The sequence below is a fragment of the Macrotis lagotis genome, chromosome 1, assembly GCF_037893015.1.
Source record: "Macrotis lagotis isolate mMagLag1 chromosome 1, bilby.v1.9.chrom.fasta, whole genome shotgun sequence".
Classification (NCBI taxonomy): domain Eukaryota; kingdom Metazoa; phylum Chordata; class Mammalia; order Peramelemorphia; family Peramelidae; genus Macrotis; species Macrotis lagotis.
In genome coordinates, this window is record NC_133658.1 from 616383762 (window position 1) to 616405414 (window position 21653).

General features: G+C 30.7%; 2 protein-coding genes across 2 annotated transcripts in view; one reads left to right on the forward strand and one right to left on the reverse strand.

The window, feature by feature from the left end:
* The window catches only part of DPP10 (dipeptidyl peptidase like 10), a 1029304-nt gene that overhangs the window by 437000 nt on the left and 570651 nt on the right, over positions 1–21653 (reverse strand). The gene's annotated exons all lie outside the window — the stretch shown is intronic.
* Positions 6454–7514, forward strand: LOC141521985 (small ribosomal subunit protein eS4-like). Its single transcript, XM_074235032.1, has one exon. The coding sequence runs from the start codon at positions 6454–6456 to the stop codon at positions 7243–7245; it is 792 nt and encodes a 263-aa protein (XP_074091133.1). The 3' UTR covers positions 7246–7514.

The window sequence follows — 21653 nt, forward strand, 5'->3', positions numbered from 1 at the left end:
AGAAAAAAAAACCTTATGCAATCTGAATTAACACTATATTCACTGTTTTCTATCACATGATTTTATTTCTTTTCCCTTGATCCTAAGTTTTCATACTGAAAATGACTAATCTGTATACATTTTAAACACAAATGTTTATATACAATATTCACCTGACATTTTGCCACTGAGAGGAGGGTGGTGGGAAGGGAGGGTAGAAGGAAATTATGCAGTTTAAAAATATGGCTATGCTTGTGAATGAATGTTGAAAAACTAATAACATGCAGTTAGAAAAATAAAATATCAATTGAAGAAAGTCCCATCAAAATAGATTAAAATGGCAGCTATATCTTGCAAAACAGAACCATAGACAATGAAATAATATCATTAGTAATCATATAAGCATCAAATAGCATAGTATCCAAATTGTAAAAGGAAAAATTAACTAGAATTAAATAAGGAAATTTTAAAATTATACTAATTGGGTGCCTCAACTTTCCCCTCTCAGAGTTTGAGAACATTAACAAAAAATAATTAGGAAAACTAATCAAGAAAATGAACTGAATCTTAGAACAGTTAGGTGTAATAGACCTCTAGAGAAAAAAGAGTATATAATTTTCCTAGGCTGTACATGGTGCATTCACAAACACTGATTATGTATTAGGGCACAGAAATCTCAAAATCAAATGTGACAAAGAAGAAATATTAAACATAAATTTTTCAGACCCTAGTGCAATGAAAATTGCATTCAAACTTCAGGTGCCAAGGTGTAAGAGTGAAAAATAAACTCACTGAAACTTCTCCAAATTCTTCTCCAAACAAATAGAAAACTACCTCAGAATTCATCTAGGAGCAGGGAAGCAGTTTAGCAGCTCAGTAGCAAAGGTTTATGTCACTGAGATGAAAAAGGAACAGAGTCCAAGGGCAGCTGAGGCAATCAACCTCATAGCAGGGGACCGTAGCAAGGTTCCAAGCCTGGAGTCATCCACCAGTGGGACCCTACCCTCCTGCAAGCCAGGAAATGAACAGTCTGTGTAGAACTATAATTCACCCTATCCCAAGCACAAACCACCAGGAGGCCTTTGTCCCATTGCTGACAAGTAGGGAAACCCTGCCACTACCAGCACAAAGACTGTGTTTCCATAACAACCAAGCAGAAGGGAACCACTTCTGTGGCAGATTAGCAATATCGTTATTCCTCCAAGTTTTTTGATAGAGGTCCTGCTTCCAACCCAACTCTAGGGCAAAACCCCCTTCCCTCAAAGGGGCAAGCTAGCAACAAGGTCCCTCATCCAAGGTCAAACACCAAAAAGAAACTGTTACTTTAACAAACTTCCAACATGACTTTTCCTCACACTTGGAAGAGACTGGACACTAAACCACATGTGTGTGTTGGGGGTGGGTGAAGGGAGACAACCTACCAGTGCAAGTCAGAAGGGAAATCTGTATTCTAGAAAAAGAAACCAGTTAAGTCCTGAGACCAATAAAAAACTAGCAATGAGCTCAGAATTTCAGCATTGAAAAGCTTGGGACAATACAGGAACAGAGTCCAGTTCTCACATAAAAAGCATCTTGTCACAAAAATGACAGAAAATGAGCAAAAATCAGTCTAACTATAGAATGTTATGGTTACAGGAGAGATCAAGGAATAAATATAGAAGAGATCACATGTCAAAATTACTTATATGTGAAACCTCACAGTAAATTATAATTTGGTCAGGAAATCAAAAAGAATTCATACAATAGCTTAAAAAGAAATTTAAAAATCAAATTAGAGAAGTCAAAGAAAAACTAGGAAAAAATGAGAGTATTGCAGAGAAATCATGACAAAAATAAATAACATGGGGAAAGAAATATAAAAATTTACTGAAGAAAATAATACTCTAAAAATAGAATTGACCAAAAGGAAAATGAAGTAATAAAACTCACTGAAGAAAATAATTCATTGAAAATTAGAAAAAAAAGAAGTTGAAACTAATGAATCTGTGAGAAACAAAATAGAAAAATAGAAGAAAATATGAAACTTTATTGGAAAAACAATTCACCCATATAAATAATATAAGAATTACTGAAATACCTGAAAGCCATGATCCAAAAAGATGCACAGACACCATCTTTCAAGAAATTATTAAAGGGGAGAAGCTAGGTAGATGGGCACCTGCCCTGGAGTCAGGAAGACCTGAGTTCAAATCCAGCCTTAGACACTTAATGATTACCTAGCTGTGTGACCTTGGGCAAGTCAATTAACCCCATTGCCTTGCAAAAATTTTAGAAAAAAAAAGAAAAAAGAAATTTTTAAAGAAAATTATATATTATATTATATATTATAATATATAATACATAATAATTATTATATATTAGAACAAGAGGACAAAATAGAAATTAAAACAATGTACCCATCACAATTTGAAAGAGACCGCAAAGTGAAAACTTCCAGGAACATCATAGGCAAATTTTAGAGTTCACAAATGAGGAGAAATTACTGTAAGCAGTCAAAAAAGGAAAACATATAAAATATTGCAGAGTCAGAATTATGCAGGATTTGATAGCTTCCACATAAAAGGATAAGAGAACATGGAATATGATATGCTGAAAACAAAGGAGAGGATTATAATGAAGAAACACCTACCCAACAAAAGATGGAATTGAGGAATTTCTTTTTTAATTCATATTTTTTTAACATTTGTCCATATGCATGTGCATATTTTTAAGTCACAACATTTCCTTCCACCCTCCCTTCCTACTCCCCCTCCTCTCAGTGGTGACCAGTTACATTAACACTGTACATACATATTTTTGATAAACATGTTTACAGATTAGTCATTTTTGGTATGAAGAATTAGGATTAAGGGAAAGAGATACATGAGATAATTCTTATAAAATGTTCATCAGATTCTGAAGGGTTGTTTTTAATTTTTTTGTTTTATTTTGTTTTCCTTCTACCGGACAGGGATACTATTGTCCACAGTTAGTACAATACAGTTGTCCTAGCTCTCTGTACTGATGAGAGGAAATGTTTCCATTAAGTCTGATCATCTCACAATGTCATTTTTAATGTGGACATAATTCTCTTGGTTTTGCTCCTTTCCCTCAGCATCAGATCCCATAAATCATTCTCACAGAATATAGCACAACTTGCTTAGCCATTCCCCAGTTGATGGACATCCCTTCAATTTCTAATTCTTTGCCACTGCAAAAAGAGCTTCCATGAATATTTTGGAACATATGGGACTTTTCTAATTTTTATGATTTCTTCTGGATATTGGAATTGCTGGGTAAGAAGGAATGAATATTATTATTGTTCTTTGGGCATAGTTCCATAATGCTCTCCAGAAGGGTTCGATCTATTCACAACTCCACCAGCAATGCATCAATGTCCCAATCTTCCCACAATCTCTCCAACATTTGTCATTTTCCTTTTTTTCTCATCTAAGCCAACTTTACAGGTGTGAGATAATACCTTGTAGTTGTTTTAATTTGGATTTCTCTAATCAATAATGATTTGGAGTACTTTTTCATGATTATAAATTGCTTAATTTCTTCATTTGAATACTGTCTTTTCATATCCTTTGACCATTTAACAATTGTGGGAGAAATAGAGGATTTTGAAGGATTTCTAATTAAAAGACCAGAAGTGAATAAAAAAAAAAATGACCACCAAAAAAGACTCAATGAAAACATAAAAAGGTTAAGGGAAAAGAAAGGTTGAGAAGACAAGAGAATTTAATTAGATTAAACTGTTGATAGTTCTATATGACAAGAAAATTTCTGTAAGTCAACAACTTTATTACTATAAATACAATTAGACAAAATAGGCTCAATGAGAAATTAACATAAACAACAATTGGGTATAGAAATCTGTCTTACACTGTATAGAAATAAAAAAAAGGAATGGAGAGAATAGAAAAAGGTGCAATAACTAATAAAAGTATTTTGGGGAAAGTGGTGATCAGAAGTAAAACACTTGTGAGGAGGGAAAGATTAGGGTTTAGAGAGAGAGACTGGGATAAATAAATAAAAATAGCATGGAGAGAAAAATACATGTAGAAAGAAGGTGTGGATGTAAGATGACTCTGATGGAATTGTACCCACAAAAACAGGATAAAAGGGTGTAAAACTGTACTGGAAAAAAGAATGGAATAGCCTGAATGGGGTAAAATATGGCACATAAAATAGCATCAAAGAGCTATTATAATGGAAACAAAATGGAATGGGGAAGGAAGCTTAAACCTTTCCCTTGTCAAAATAGGCTCAAAGAAGAATTAAGAAACTGAATATAAGAACCAATCTTACCTTTCATAGGAGTAAAAAAGAAATGGAGATAAAAGAAGGAGGTGTGATAACTAATAAAAGGGTATGTTGGAGAAAATGGTGATCAGAAGTAAAATACTTGTGAGGAGGGAATGAATGGGATTTAAAGTGAGACAGGGATAAATAAATGAAAAATAGCATGGAGAGAAATATTCATCATAATATAAATCTGAATGGGATGAATTCACTCTTAATATATATATATATATATATATATATATATATATATATATATATATATTTGTATATACTTTGGCTTAAGCAAAGAAAATAGGAGTAGCAATCATGTTCTCAGTCAAAGCAGGAGAAAAATAGGTCTAATTAAAAGAAATAAGAAAGGAAAGTACATCTCACTTAAAGGTACCATAAATGATGAATTCATAGTAATACTAACCACATGCAGCTAAAATTATAGCATCTAATGTTGAGGGAGAAGTTAAATGAGTTAAAGAAAGAGATAATAAAATTGTACTAATGGGGGACCCTAACTTTTCCCTCTCAGAATTAGATCAATATAGCCAAAAATATTAAAAATAGAAAAGAAGTTAAGGGGGTGAATAAAATTCTGGACATAACAGATCTCTGGAAAAAGTTGAATAGGGAAAGAAAGGAATTTAACTTTCTCTAAGCAGTACATGGCACTTATACTCAAATTAAAACATCAAAAACTAACAGAAAAATGAAGAAAAACAAATTGTAAATTCTTTTTACAGATTATATAGCCATAAAAGATTCATTTAAAATTGACAATAGAAAAAAGATAAAAAGTCATTAGAAATTAAATGATCTAATCCTAACAAAAGGTCAAAAAAGAAATGATATTAAAATCAATAATTTTATTAAAGAAAATGACAGTGTTGCAATTTAGCAAAATTTATGGGATGTAGTCAAAATGGAAATCTTCATCTCTTTCCTTATTTTTTTCCTTTCCTTTTCCTTCCCTTCTCTTTATTTTTCTTTCCTTTCCCTTCACTTCCTTTCTTTTTATGACAAAAATGTGGCGATAATACTGAAACCTAATAGAGGAAAATCAGAGAAAGAAAATTATAGATCAAGTTCCCTAAGGAGTAGTAATAAAAAAAAAAAACCTTAAAACACTAATAAAGAGATTACAACAATATATCACAAGGATAATAATCTATGACTGGTTGGTGTTTATACCAGATATACAGTTCAATATTTGAAAAAATATCAGCATAATTGACCATTAGAGTAACAAATCCAACACAGAACATATGATTATCTCAGAAGTTGTCAAAAAATGCTGTAGAACACAGGAATAATTGGAGTTTTCAATAAAACTATAAGAAATATTTATCTAAAATCATTAGCAAGCATTATCCATAATGGAAATAAGTTAGTAGTCTTCTCAATACAATCAGGGGTGAAGAGGTGCCCATTATCACCTCTATATTGTTATGTTGTCCTATAAATATTAGCTCTAGCAATGAGGGAAGAAGAAATTGAAGATTAGAAGAGGCAATGAGGGAACCAAATTGTCACACTTTATAGATACTACTTAGACAATCCTAAAGAATCAACTAAAAAAAACTTACTTCAAATAAACAACTTTAGCAAAGTTGCAGTATAAAAAAGCAAACTCATATAAGCAATCAGTATTTCTATCTAGTAGCAAGAACCAGAAAGGGCAATTCCATTTAGAATTACTATAGACAATATAAAAAACCTGGGAGTCTACCTGCCAAGATAAACACAGAAATTATATGAATACAACTATAAAATATCGTAGAAGACCAAAGGGTAAAATGTATTTTTAAAATATGTGTATCAATAAAAGAGAAGAGATCAATGAATTGAAGATGCTGCTAAAATTCAAAAATTTTTTAAAATCCAATTAGGCAACTAAAATGGAAATCATAAAATCCAAACAGATATTAAAATTAAAAGTAAAAAAATAGATTAATAAAAAGTAGGAGATAGTTTCATGAAAAAGTACAAAAACCGACAAGCCATCAGTTATTTTGATTCAAAAAAGAAAACTAAGACCTCTTGCCCGTGGCCCTGGGACCGCCATCGTGCTTCTGGAAAAGACGCCTAGGCCCAGAGGGTTAAAGTGACGTGGCCAAACACAGCCATTAAGTAGTCCCCGACCCTACCTGCAGTCGAGTAAACTTCCCTCTTTATCCCAAATTTAGTGTAGTCATGGCTCATGGTCCCAAGAATCATCTGAAACGTGTAGCAGCTCCAAAGCACTGGATGCTGGATAAGTTAACAGGAGTATTTTCTCCAAGACCATCTACAGGTCCCCACAAGTTGAGAGAATGTCTCTCCCTCATCATCTTCCTGAGAAACAGGCTCAAGTATGCCCTTACTGGAGATGAAGCAAAGAAGATGTGCATGCAACGATTCATTAAGATTGATGGCAAGGTCCACACTGATATCACATATCCTGCGGGTTTTATGGATGTCATTAGCATTGAGAAGACAGGGGAACATTTCCGTTTGGTATATGACACAAAGGGACACTTTGCTGTTCATCGTATCACAGCTGAGGAGGCTAAACATAAATTATGCAAAGTGAGAAAAATCTTTGTGGGTACAAAGGGTATTCCCCATCTGGTGACCCATGATGCCCGTACTATCCGTTATCCAGATCCCCTCATCAAAGTGAATGATACAGTTCAGAATGATTTAGAAGCTGGCAAAATCACTGATTTCATTAAGTTTGATACTGGAAACCTATGTATGATGACCGGTGGAGCCAACTTGGGTCGAATTGGTGTGATTACAAATAGGGAGAAACATCCTGGCTCTTTTGATGTTGTTCATGTAAAAGATGCCAATGGCAATAGTTTTGCCACTAAGCTTTCAAACATTTTTGTTATTGGCAAAGGTAATAAGCCTTGGATCTCTCTTCCCAGAGGAAAGGGTATCCATCTTACAATTGCTGAGGAGAGAGATAAGAGATTGGCAGCTAAGCAGAGCAGTGGCTAAATGATTGTAAATCATGAGAGAATTTGTAGGTTTTCAATCAAATTAAGATTTTTAAATTCAGTTTTTAAAATGATTATCCTACAAATACACAAATTACACTAAAAAAAATAAGAATCTTAAACAGCTCATTTTTATGAAGCAATATTGAACAAGCCATAATGCTTTTCTCTTCTTTCCTTGAATTAGAGTACTTTGTGTATGACTGTTGCATAAAATGGCATGGAAGATGTACCTCTATTGGTTTTGCTTAACTTGTTACATGGGAAGTCTCACTGTGATTGGAGGATGGGGAGAGGAATATTGCAAATTGGCTGATGTTAAAACAAAAGATATTAATAAAATTTAAAGAAAAAAGAAAACTAAATTACTAAATTAAAAAATGAAATGGTGAATTATCCATCAATTTAGATGAAAATTAAGCAATTAATAGGAATTATTTTGCCCAAGTGTGTGACAGATAAACTGATTAAGTGAAATGAATTAATATTTCCAAAAATATTAACAGCAAAGATAAATAGAAGGTGGAATAAAATTCTTAAGTTACCCTACCTTCAATAAAGAAATTGAACATGTCAGTTTCCGAAAAAAACATATCTCCAGGTTCTGATAAATGCACAAGTAAAATTCACTAAACGTTTAAGGGACAATTAGCCCTAGTATCATATAAACTATTTGGGTAAAAAGAGAAATTAGTTACCCTACAAAAAAAGCCTTTTGTGACACAAATGTGGTTTTGATATCCAAAATAGGAAAATAAGAAGAGAAAGAAAACCATAAACTAATTTCTTTCACTAATTTGAATTAAACATTTTAAATAAAATTCTTACAAGGAGATTAAAGCAATATCACAGAAATCATAAATTTTGATCATGTAGCATTTGTAGTAGGAAGGCAATACTGTTTCAACATTAGAAAGACTATTAGTTTAATTGCACATATCAACAACAAAAACATATATCAGTATATACATAAAAAACCTGATCTGACAAAATACAATACTCATTACTATTAAGAACACTTTTAAGAAGTGTAGAGATCAATGTGATCTTTCTTACAGTTAAAAAAATAGAATCCACCCAAATACAACAAGTATTATCTGTAAAGGGAATAAAATCAAATCCATTACAGTAAGAAAAGTAGTAAGGTAAATATACTTACAATCACCACTAATGTTAAATATTGTATTGCTGCTGGATTTTGTTGACAATATATAGAAATATTGATTATTTGTATGATTGTAAGTATTATGGGTTAAGTTTGTATCCTGCAACTTTGTAATAGCATTTTAGATCTGGCACTGCTAAATTGCACCCTTTCATATTTTTAAATTGATTATCTTGATATTCTTGACCTTTTATTCTTCAAGATTAAACTAATTAGTTTTTCTATCTCTATAAAATAATTCTTTGTATTTTTTATTAGTGTGATCCTGAATAAGTAAATAAACTTATGTGGCATCATCATTCATATTATATTGGCTCAGTCTATTAAAGAGAAGTTAATTTTTCTTCAACAGTTTGAATATCTTTATCTATATATAAAGTATTGGGTAATTGTATTTATAAAATCAATGAATGTTTTTGTTAAGTAGACTTTCAGATGTTTCATATTGAATACAGTTATTTTAAATCAGGGTTCTGCAAAAGACCAAAACTTAAATACAAGTCTTCATTATTTGGTCAAAGATTTAATTAATTCATCCCTAAAAAGTTCCTAGATTTATTGAATTTCAAATTCCCCCTGAGGTTACAATGGCAGAGTCAGACAAAATGATTTCATAGACAATTTATGGCCCATGTTCTAAATGGAATTTCATTATCTCTTCCTGGTGCATTTTGTTGAAAACAAATGTTAATTATTTTTTTAATTTTATTTCTTGCAAATTTAATAAAAGTGTTAATTATTTCAACTACTTTTTTTTGGTTCAATATATTATCTAGGGTTCTATCATCTACCAAAAAAGTTTGTTTCCTCATTGCATATTTTATTCCCTTACTTTCCTTTTTGTCTCTTTTTTATTGTTAATAAACTTCATCTACCTTGACCTGCTTTTCCCCATTTGGAAAACCTGATATAAGGTAAAAATTTAGGTAGCAATCAAAATATTTAATTTGCTTTGGCTATAAGCATTTACACTACTGATGTTTTGTTTTGTTTTACTCCTCCCTGAGAATCAGGATGCCAACTTTAAAATATTGAAGATTCTAATAATAATAGCAACAAAATATGACAAATAATGAAAATGCATTTTTATGATGAAAAGTACTATAGAATAGTACTATCTATAGTGATAACAATTAAAACTAATAATTTTCCTTTTTTTCTATTCTTATGTTACTACAAATTTTGTGCTAATGGATGTACCTTATAATTAGCACTGTCAATAAGGAGAGGAAGAAAAAAATTTAGATCCCTTATCTGTCATGATAATTCAGTATAGTTAGTGCTTAAAGGGAACAAAAATAAAAGTTTCTTTTCTTTTCTTTTCTAGAGATATTAAGCTCACTGTCTCTCTGATTTAAAATATATTTGAATAGAAGGTATGTAAAAAGCATGAATTAAGAATTAACAGGACCTATAATAATCTCAAATATGCCAAAGAATATTTAGGAGAAATATGTTTAGGAGCTGCATTTCTCAATGGAAAAGAAGGGGGAGGTGCTCCAATTTTCTTATCACTGCTGATAAGCCTTCTATTCAAATAATTAAAATTTTAAGATAAGTCTTTCTTAATGTTCTACCCTATGACACTGAGGATGCTTGACTTTATATAGTATATATATATATATATTTTGAAAAATTATAATTTAGTATATATTTTGGAAAAACATTCAATTTTGATATTACTCATATAATTAAAAATTTTCATTTCTCTATTATTTTATCAAGGATGGGGGGGGATGTTTTTGCCTTTAATTACAATGACTAAAGTGGACAGATCTATTGATCTGAATATGGCATTCCTTGTTTTTTATTAAGCTGAGCTAAACCAAGTTGGTTATTCTACTTAGATAGGAAGCCACTAGGGAAAGGAGAAATCAGTCCAACATATTTATCTTTCAAGCACTAGACTTTTAAGCTGCAAAATATGTATTACTCTTGAGAAGAGGAAAAAACCAGTATCAGGAAACACAAAATGCAAAGGTCAATTTCATACTAGTTTGGATTCTATATAAATAAAAAGTAATCCTTTACATTTATTTTCTTGAATATATTCTTTCATATCTTCCACTGCTTTTATCAGATATGCATTCACTTAAGCTAAAAATTATTTACAAGAGGTTCTAAAAGGAGTTAAAAGAAGAACTGATAAAATAATAGTGAGAATACAATTCAGAAATATGTCAGAAACATACTTGTACTTTATAGTTCTAATTTTATACATGATGCTGCCACCAGCAGCAGAGTAAAAGAAACATTTTACTAATTCTCTCAGGCTAATTGCATTAGACATTCCTTAAAAACTATTTAATATTCTTCACTTCATCATGAAGCATTTTATTTTCTTCATTTTTCCTTTTATTTTACATCAATTTTTTACCAAATCTCAACCCACACCTCAGTTTTCACAAGCTGCCAAATTTCTGAAAGACAAGTATCATCTTTGAAGGTAGCATTTAATTTATTTCTTATTCCAGATGAAAACTGCTTTGAAATTATCCCAGACAATTAAATTTTCTCTTTGCAAGATTCAATGGTTAAAAAAATACTGTTTTATGAATATGATTTTCATACCAGGCATTCGGTCAATACAATGATTATTCTTTTATTTGTTTTAAGCAGCACACCTCTATAATTTAAATTTGATTCATAAATATAAGGAAAAATTAAAGGGTATTGAATTTTTGAAAGTATTATGTAGGTTCATTTAAAATAAGATTAAAAAGTCAAACATATTGATACACCTGAACTTGAAGGATATCCAGCTGTATTTGTTTTTCATAGCATGATAGTCATTTGCTCAAAAATTTGTCTATGAAATTACATTGCTTAAAGAAATCAGGGTTAGGAAGATGAATAAAATCTAACCCTTGTTATCTACAATCTTTCTGCTTGTTTGGTTTTTTTTTTTAGGTTTTTGCAAGGCCAATGGGGTTAAGTGGCTTGCCCAAGGCCACACAGTAAGGTAATTATTAAGTGTCTGAGGCCGGATTTGAACTCAGGTACTCCTGACCCCAGGGTCAGTGCTCCATCCACTGTGCCACCTAGCCACCCCTGTTATTTACAATATTAAAAGCAGATATCTAAAATTAAACAAGTACACCTATGTACACTTATGTCTTCTTTTATCATGGTCTACTGATAAATGGATAGTAATGCTAACAAAAATGTCATTTTGTTTGAAGGTGAAAAATCACTTTTAATTGTGGTGATCCATGCTAAACTTCATGAAAAATACTGTGTTTACATAAAGAAAAAAATCCCCTCCCACTTTAATGGCTACTGACATCTAGTGTTGTCTATCAGAGTGGTCAATGTGAATATGCATTTTGAAACAGGAATGCCTGTTTCCCAAGCACTGGAAACAATAATTATTTTGATTTAAAATTGTTATAGTGTTTCCCTGGAAATTTTTTCTTTTTTTTTTAATTTCTGGAACTGCTTTACTGCCCTACCACTGGCTTAAGTATTTTCCTATGTGCAATGGAGAATAACCTAATATTTTCTTACCCCAATTTGGACAATGGGGGAGGGTGAAAAGGGTGGGCAGGGATATTGGAACCCCAAATTGATAAAATTCCTTGACTTTACATCAGAAATTATTGAAGTTTCCTGGATTTTCCTCTTTTTTCTAGTTCCCTAATATATTTTGAACCCATGCTTTACATTATGCGCTATCACCACCTGACACAAATGACTTTAGGACAGAATTTATAAAACTTACTCTCTTGTCCTAGTTCTTTGTCCTAGTTCAATTTATTTAAACTATTATCCTTACAATTTATTTAGTTGCAAAAAGTAAAGCAATGAGAACATATCACTTTAGACTTTCTTTCAAATTCTCTAATTTTAGAAAAAAATTTTTCCTGATCAAGCCAGTTTATTATTATTATTATTTTTGCGTTTAAAGGAAAGAGTCATAGATATGTTCTCTTCTGTTCTGAACTACTAATTAGACTTGTTTAATTTATTTTCACAGATACTATTCCCTTTTAATGATTTATATAGGCTTCAGAAAGGTAGAACCAAAATATTCACAAGATTAAAACTTTGACTCTCTGTATGCACTTCAAGATGAAAGGATCAATCAACTAATGTAGATAATTTGAAGCTATCTAATAATATTCTCCCTAAAGTAGAAGATTTAAATTAGAAAACCATCTCTAGTTTCAAGAAAGAAAACATACAACCGCATTTTATTAAAATGGATCTTAAATTATTTTCATTATTATGGCTTTATTTTTCTCACTATATAATTACAATTTGCCATTCCTCGAAGCATTCAATTTTGTTTTGTTTAAATAATAAAAGAACGCAATACAACATAAGTTAATGTTTGAACTAGTAAATTTACTAACACATAATCTTTAAGTAAGTATAATTTTGGTGTCTTTGATTAAGTATTCATTTTTATCCTGCTTGAAGTACTCAGAAACCTGCTCATTTAAAAAGATACATTTTAGTCGATTTTTTTTACATGAGAGGAATTTCCAAATATATACTAAACATATAAACACCCAGAGATCATTCCTTTTTTACAAAGAACAAGGAAAGCCATCCATCAAAAGAACCTAAAGAAAGGTTATGCCTGACAATATATACAATGCTGGGTATTGATAATCCTCCCCACTCTCAAGGAAAAGAAGGAACGGAACTCCTCATTTCATCTTAAGATTCCAGACTGATCTTTGCAAGTAGAATATTTTTGCCTTAATTTTTTTCTTTTCATTTACATTATTATATATTGCTTTCCTCCTTCTTGAGGCAGGCAGTTGAGTAGTGTGATGATTAAATTTTCTGACCTAAAGTCAGGAAGACTCATCCAGCTGTGTGACCTTATGCAAGTCATTTTAACACTGTTTAAATCCGCTTTCTAATAGCTAGTAGGAGCTGGAGAAATAAATGGCAAAACCACTTCACTCTCTTTGCCAAGAGAACTGTAAATAGGGTCATGCAAAGTCAGAAATTGTTCATAATGCCAAGAATAAAGAAAAAAAGAGAGAGAGAGAGAGAGAGAGAGAGAGAGAGAGAGAGAGAGAGAGGGAGGGAGGGAGGAAGGAAGGAAGGAAGGAAGGAAGGAAGGAAGGAAGGAAGGAAGGAAGGAAGGAAGGAAAGGAGGAAAGAAGGAAGAGAAGAAAGAAAAGAAAAAGAAAGAAAAGGAAAGAGAAGAAAAGAAAGAAAAAAGAGAAAGAAAGAAAGGGAGAAAGAAGAGAAAAGACAGAGACAAAGAGAAAGACAAAGAGAGAAGAGGGGAAGGGAATATCTTATATTTTAAATAAAAATTCTTATATCGACTATTTTAATTATTTTTTCTTTTTCCATTAGAAATTATAAACAAAATATCAGAATGGCAATGGTAGAATTATTGCTTTGAATAAAAACTGCTTTAAACTTTAGAGAAGAAAGCACGGCATAGTGGAATCTTTAAAGCAAACTTTAGACTTAACATTTTACAATGTCACTAACACTTTCTTTTCTGATACAATGTGTTTTATTGGGGAATGTCTAAGTTTCTAGAATCATGCAAGTCTAGTATTGGAAGAAATTATATTTAGTTCAAACTTCCAATCATGCAGGAATACCCTGAGGAACATTTTGACAGGTGAGTACACCCCTCATCAACATGCTTTTTCCACTGGAGGTATATAAATATATTTGTCAATGTTCCTTTTAATATGAAACCTCATAACTGAAAACAGTACTAAAACTTTTGGTTAGTGAGATAATAGCAATGTGCTGCTATTACCTTCTGTCATATGAACACTGTACTGCTATTATTGCTTTCTGATATGTTAGCTTTCTTAGGAAAGCTCCAAAACATTGTTGGCTAGATATAAAACTCATGGACAAGCAAATTCCCAGGTCTTTTTTTTTTCAATTAAATTTCTGTTATGGCTTATGCATTTTCTATTTTTCTATTTTTAGTCAAAATGAAAGATGTCATATTTATCATCCTTAATAAATATCATATTTACTTCTTGACATCATTAATAATCTTAACTTTTTCATTAAAATATTACTATCCTTCCCAGCCTTGCAACATTCAGGAAGTTTTTTCCCCCTAATCATTGATGAAAATCTGAAATAAGGCAAGGCTCACTACCAATGGCTCAACAGTCACATTTGTCAGTTCTTTCAGTACTGTTTGTCCCATTGAAGTGATCACATCAAGAACAGTGAAGTACTTCATGATCTCTATATTTGTATTATGTTTCAGCTCCCTGTTAACCATAGTATGAGCACCTCAGGTAGAAAATAATGGCTATGTCTTTCCAAAGTCACCTGCTTTACAGCACTAAGTCTAGTATTAACATGCTCGATTCCTGATTTCAATGACCTTTAATCCTAGAGAAATCTAATTAATGATCTTATTCTCTTAGGATCTCAAGTTAATCATATAGTTATTTGGCTAAAAGACAGACAAAACATAAAGAATATTTTTAAATTAGGCTGGTTCTGAAGCAACAGTGGCAAATAGAACTGAAATGGTCACAAGGCTTGTAGAATTTGCTCACTATTATGATCAAGTTTCTTGTGAATTCAATACTGCACTAAAGGGGTATTAAGGAATAAGTAGATTAGTACATCATTTTGTTGTTTTTTGTTTAATTTTTCTTCTGGTATTCATAGTAAAACACTTCAACATTATCTGAAGCATAGTACCAGATTTTGATCCAGTAAAGTATCTGTCCTTTTCCCTATAGTATGATAAGAGAATAAAAAGTATTATAATCTTTGGAAACGGTTAGGTTTTAGTAAGTTTTAATTGATTAATTTCACCTACTGATAAACCATACCAGTTCTATAAATTTTCTTCTTCACTCACTAAAAGGTATTATATGACAGTCCAGAAGATGAAAGGATATAGAATCTTGAAAAAAGATCTAACTAAAAATTGTTTGTTTCTAATACTAAAGTCGTTGGCTACCTAACAAAAACTTTCCATTTTAATGCAAAAAGTCACAGATAAATTGCAATGTGCATGGCTTTAACACTTATACCTTTCCCTCTCTCTTTTAGGCAGGATTGTGAGATCATCTACTTCTGAGATGTTACAAGGATGAAATTATGTCCAACAAATCATCTGACATTTACATTTAGTTAGAGATTTAAAAAGTGGCACCTGTACTTAAAATTACTTGACTATGGTCACAAAGCCCACTTTCTATATACTCTCTACTATATTATCTCTTTTTAATACTTGATGATTTAATTTTACAATAATCCAGGTTAGAATCATTGGATCATAGATGTGCAACATGAGGGGAACTCATAGTCTATCTGACAAATTCCTTTATTTCACAGGTGAATTAACTGGAGTCTATGGATGTCAAGTGATTTCCAAACAGGAACACAATTATTAATCATGAGGATTTACTATTTTGTAGGCAAGCTTCAATTAGAGAAAACTTTATGATGTATGTTTGTGAAGAGTTGGGGGTGGGGAGGAAAAAGAACTTAAATGTCTCAGGGGAAAGAAAGAGACAATTTAACTTGTGGTACAGAGAATTATGTTTCTGACTCAGAAATATTGAAGTCTTCCTAGACTATCATAGACTTTCTGTGATCATTGATTGTAGGAAAAGAAAAGTGAATGAAACTAAACAGAGTGAAATATTCCTACGACCAGATACTCCCAGAGTCTTTTCAAATATGTATCTGTAATTGTAAGGCACTCAAGTATTAACACCTAGAAATTAATTAGATAATTCACTAATAGGAGCTACTTTTTAATGCAGGGAGGCATGCAGTATTCATTTTACAAAGATTACTTTTTAGTTACAGTAGATATTTATCATAGCAATGGTCTTTTCCAATGATGCAGACGTATCAGGATAAAAACAGAAATGAATGAATACAACACTTGAGAATAATAATGATACTATTTTAAAAAGCTTCAAGTTTGGAGAGCAGGCACCAAAACAGCCGATGTAACATATGTATTAGATACATTCCTTGTATTAGACAAGATTTAAATGATTCATTTAATTATTATTTTTGCATTCAGAGATAGTTTATCCTCATGTAGATTTATGTGCTTTTGTGCATAGAGAACATTTCTAATTGAGCTGAAACAAAAGTAAACTTAATTAAAATTTTTAACAGCTAACATAAAACATATTAACAAAGCTGACAGAATAAAATGGTTTATTCATTTCACATATATCTTAAGTCTAACCCATTAAGAAGATTTACATTAGAGATATGACTTTAGAAAAATTCGTTAAAATATAGTTCTATGTCTTGGTTGCTTACCTAAAATAATATATTGAATAAATTGAATATTGAAATGTGTATTAATTAAATATCTTCATAAAGGAAGAATTTAAGCATTTTCTTAAGTGTCTAATATGTAACAGTCTCTTTACTAAGTAATTTACATATATCAACTCATTGGATTCTCATAGTTACCTAAAAGTAAGGTGCTATTTTTATTTTCATTTTAGAGTTGAGGAAAGTAAAGCAAACAGAGACAGTAATTTCTTCATGATTACATAGGTAGTATGTATGATGATTGATTTAAACTTAGGTCTTCCTAAATTAAGGCTAATTCTCTATAAACCAGACAATCATTTTATATTGAGTGTTAGGGGTGGGTATCTAAAGAAAAGAAAAGAAAGAAAAGAAATTGGAGGATGAGAAAATTGAAATGTTGGATAAAGATAATTTTTATGTCATATATTATTTAACATAGATTATGTACCTCCTATTTTATTTAGTTAGGTGATGAGTGGACAGAACATCAGGTCTGGAGTCAAGTAGACTTGAGTTCAAATCTAGATTTAGAGATTTCTTTGCATTTAAGCATGTTTTCCTTAGTTTCCTAATCTGGAAAAATGAAATGGAAAAGACAATAGCAAATCATCAGTATCTTTCCCAAGAAAATATCAAATGGGAATAACTGAAATGTCTGAACATCAAAATTTTGTTAGAAACTGAGAGACAAAACTAAATATGCCATCGTTTATTTCCTAAAACATTTAATATTTAGTAATAGAGATGATGATAGTATTTAGTAGTAGAGATAAATGATGATAATATTTAGTAGTAGAGATAAATGATAATGATGATATTTAGTAGTATAGATAAGTGATACTGATAAATATATAGCTAGAAACGACTTAAGACCCAATCAAGACCATCCCTTCTTTTACAAAAGAGGGAACTGAAATCCAAAGAGATTAATTGATTTGGCAAGAATATATAAGTAGAATTTAACAGTGATAAAATGTGAAGCTTTGTTCTTTGACAAAAAATTCAGGACTTTCCCAACAAAGCATTTTGAAGTGCTAGAAAATCATATAAGAGAGGGATCAAATTTGAATGTGAGAATTTAGGAAAATATATCAATGAATCTGGATTCATGACATCTTACATCCCTACACTTTTGCCCAAACTCTACATCAAGCATGGAATGTCTCCCTTCTCACCTATGCCTCTGGGAATTCCAAGTTCAGTGCATGAACTACTTCCCAAAGTAGTTTTTTTCCCCCTTGATCCTTCTAGTCATTAATGAATGTCCATTCCAAAGCAAAATTATTTGGTAGTTCATTAGTATCTATGTTAATTTACTTCTCTCTCTTCATTTACCTCCACCTTCCAACTTAGCCAATAAAATGGAAGCTCTAAAAAAAGTTAGTATATATTTAATTCCTATCTTTTATTAATACCTGCAGATACATACACAAACATAAATGCAAATATATGATTATATAACATATAAATTATAGATATGTGGTGATAGATATATGTGTGGTTGTATATAAGTACATAAACATATAATAGTTATGTCATAGGTAAGGAGAGAGAACAATTCAGGTATGAGAATCTTTGCAAAGATATAAGCATTGAAGAAATTATGAATCCAGGTTCACTGATATTCTTTCCTGCATTTTCTCCCTTGTATTTGAATCATTTCTTATCTGATATGTGATGAGATATAGAGATACATAATAGTATGTGTAGATATACTATAATATATGTCTCCATTACATGTTTCACATGGAATTATCACAAATCTAAATTTTATATTATATAATGAAGATGTGATTATATGTAATTGCATACATTATATAATATATTACTGTTTATGTCTAGAGAATCAGTAGGCATCATAACATTTCAGATGACAAAATGATGTCCTGTTGAAAATATAATATGTATGTCATCCAAAATGTTTTTTAACAACTAAAAAAGTGCTTGCATCATTATCCTCAAGAGGAAGAAGTACAGAAATTGTAACAAAGTGATAGTATTATCCATGAGAATAGGTTGTCCTGCCAAAAGAATACTACAAATTTTGAAGCTTAATATCATATCTATCTATGTGTATGTGTATATAGATAGATATACATATATAGATTGTATATAGCTATATATAGATATAAATATAGCACCCTTTGATTCATTCAACATAGGTTTCCATGGCCCTGTACAGTTTATGGGACATTCAAAATCTCTGAAGGGACTTCAGAAAACCAGTTGTCTGGAAATCATCTATGAGTACCCATGATATCATCTTTTCACCTTTGTATTTTGTCAAAGTAGGGAATAAAGATAACAACAAGTCAGAGGAATATTTATTTTCTATAAATTTAATGGATAAAATATTTTGCTAAAAAAAGCACTATTTTATGCATGCACAGAAAAAACTACACATTCACAGATGAGTATGAATACATATCAAAATATATATGAAGACATATATACACATGTATATATATACATATATGTATAATAAAAAGCTGTTGAAGATTCAGCTATTGCCTGATTAATATCTTTATATTGCAGTCTATCCTGAAAATGAAAACTTTTTGATTCAGAATAATAATCTAAATATAAAAAAATTCAAGCAAAATTCTATTCTATATATGTTTCTAATGTCCACAAATAAGAATCTTTTAGGAGAAAAACACAAAAATTGCTAAGCTATGCCTACGCTGTAATTCTGCTACCTCTTATTGAGTGATTTAATGTTTTTTTTTAATCATGTTCCCTCCCAGATAACCTTTTCATAATTGTAGATTGCTGATGTGTATATGGTTGAGTATCTAAGTGTGGATGTTCATATGTGGAGAGAAAAGAAATTAGTCGAAATTGATAAACTGTCTAACTTAAGATAACCTAAGCTCCTTTATTTTGGGAAAAAAAACAATGAACTTCTATCCCTATAATATTAAAAAAGGAAGTACTAGAGAAACTCAACTGAAACTCAGATAAGCCAGACTCCATTTCAATGTGTATGACATATATGTATGAACATATATATATATATATATATATACATATATATATATATATATCTTCAGACATTCATGAATTTAATCTTGACTTAATTTGACATACAATTTGAAATTGGTTTAAGAGAAGTTACTCACCTAGGAACACATATTATAGTATTTTACCATGACTAAACTGTGATTGGATTAATATAAACAAAGATCATAGAAAGGGCAAGACTATTGGCTATGAAGTTCTCCTAGATCACAAAGGACTTTCTCTGATTTGATGAAATATAAAGAAATTGGTTGCAGTATATATGACTAATAAGGTCTTAGAAGTGTAGAATTACTAGTGTTAAATTTATAAAAAAAATTGCAGACATGTATCAGTTCTATTTTTGTAAGGTTATAAATCACACCGAGAAGTGAATTAAGTGCTAAGAACCATTTACTCTCTCAATTCCATAGTGTTTCACTTAGTGTAAAGGGACATTTTAAACAGTAATTTCACATGTGCTAGTTTAGAGGTAGAGCAAATACTTTATGTATTCATTTTACAAATGACATTTCCCATGACTATGTACAGACTGAGAATATAACAAAATACTACATTGATATATAATGGAAATTGTAGAAAGAATAAAATTCTAATATATTTCTTAATTATAAATTAATCAGTATGACTTCACAAAATCACCTGATGTGCTTCTGATTGTCTGAATAATTTAATAGACTACTGAAAAATGAGTAATAGACCAAGATTCTATCATTTCCCTCTCATACCATTTTCTATTAAATGGCACCTATTAAATAATTATAGAAATGACTTGATTAAATACTTTATGATATATTGCTCCACAAGTCTCAGAATTATTATCAAATGTTTATTACAAAAGCAAATGCAAATCCTAAAAGGGTTTTGGAAAAATATTGAATTGAATTTGAACTTTATGTAAAGTTTAATCTTTTATGCATAACTCAGTACATTTTTCCACTGACTTTTCTTTTTTCTATAATTTATGTACTATGATTTTTCCACTTAAACACATTCTGAAATTGAAAGTTTTATTTTAGACTCCTTTAATTATATTTTATTTTAAAGTAAGACCAAATATAATATATCCTCTTTTGTTATTGTTTTTCCCATTTATTCCTTCTTTTATTTTCCATTTCTATTATTACCAGATACTTAAATGACAGATATTAAGGATTTGTTCCTTTCCAATACATCTTAAATGTAATAAATAAATTTATTTCCAATGTCAACTTCATCATATTAAACCAATAATTTAAAAAGTCTTTAATTGATTCATTAATTTACTTATTGTGCTATAAAGAATTTAAAGTCTATAAAGTTGATGGTGAATTCATAAAAAAGAATAGATTGCTTTGATCATACTACATTTGCATTATACTTTACATTCTAATTTGAAGACGGAAATATGTGTGTTTTATGGTTATTTTAAGATTGGGTGGAAAAAGTCAAGAGTATAGATGCCTTCTTGCCAAGATGTGATGAAAAGTCACTTATAATACCTGAAAAATCCAAGGACAGAAATTAAAATTCAGGTGGTAAGGAGTGAGGGCAGGGACTGAAACTTAAGTGAAAGTCTCATTTCCATCAAGAAAAATGTGAAAGTTTATCTATTAGATCTTAGGAAGCCAAGGACATAATGTAATATTGCCCAGTAAGAAGATGATGAAGATGATGGATAAAAGTTTGGCAGCATGGAGAAGAAATGGTCAAGAAATAGGGAATAATCAGTCATTTTCCAAATTATAGAAGAAAATAAAACAAAGAAAGGCTACAATATTAAAAAAAAAAAGAAAACTACTTTGGAGAAGCAGTATGGAACCCGTTAGGAATTAGAAGGTGTTTGCATTAGATAGGCTTTAAATTCATTCACAGCTGTATGACTATAAAGTACTCATAAAAAACATGTGTTACTATGAGAGAGTAATAATCAAAAGTGATAGAAAATAAAAACCCAATACAGAGTGAACACATTCAATTATTTTCCTACA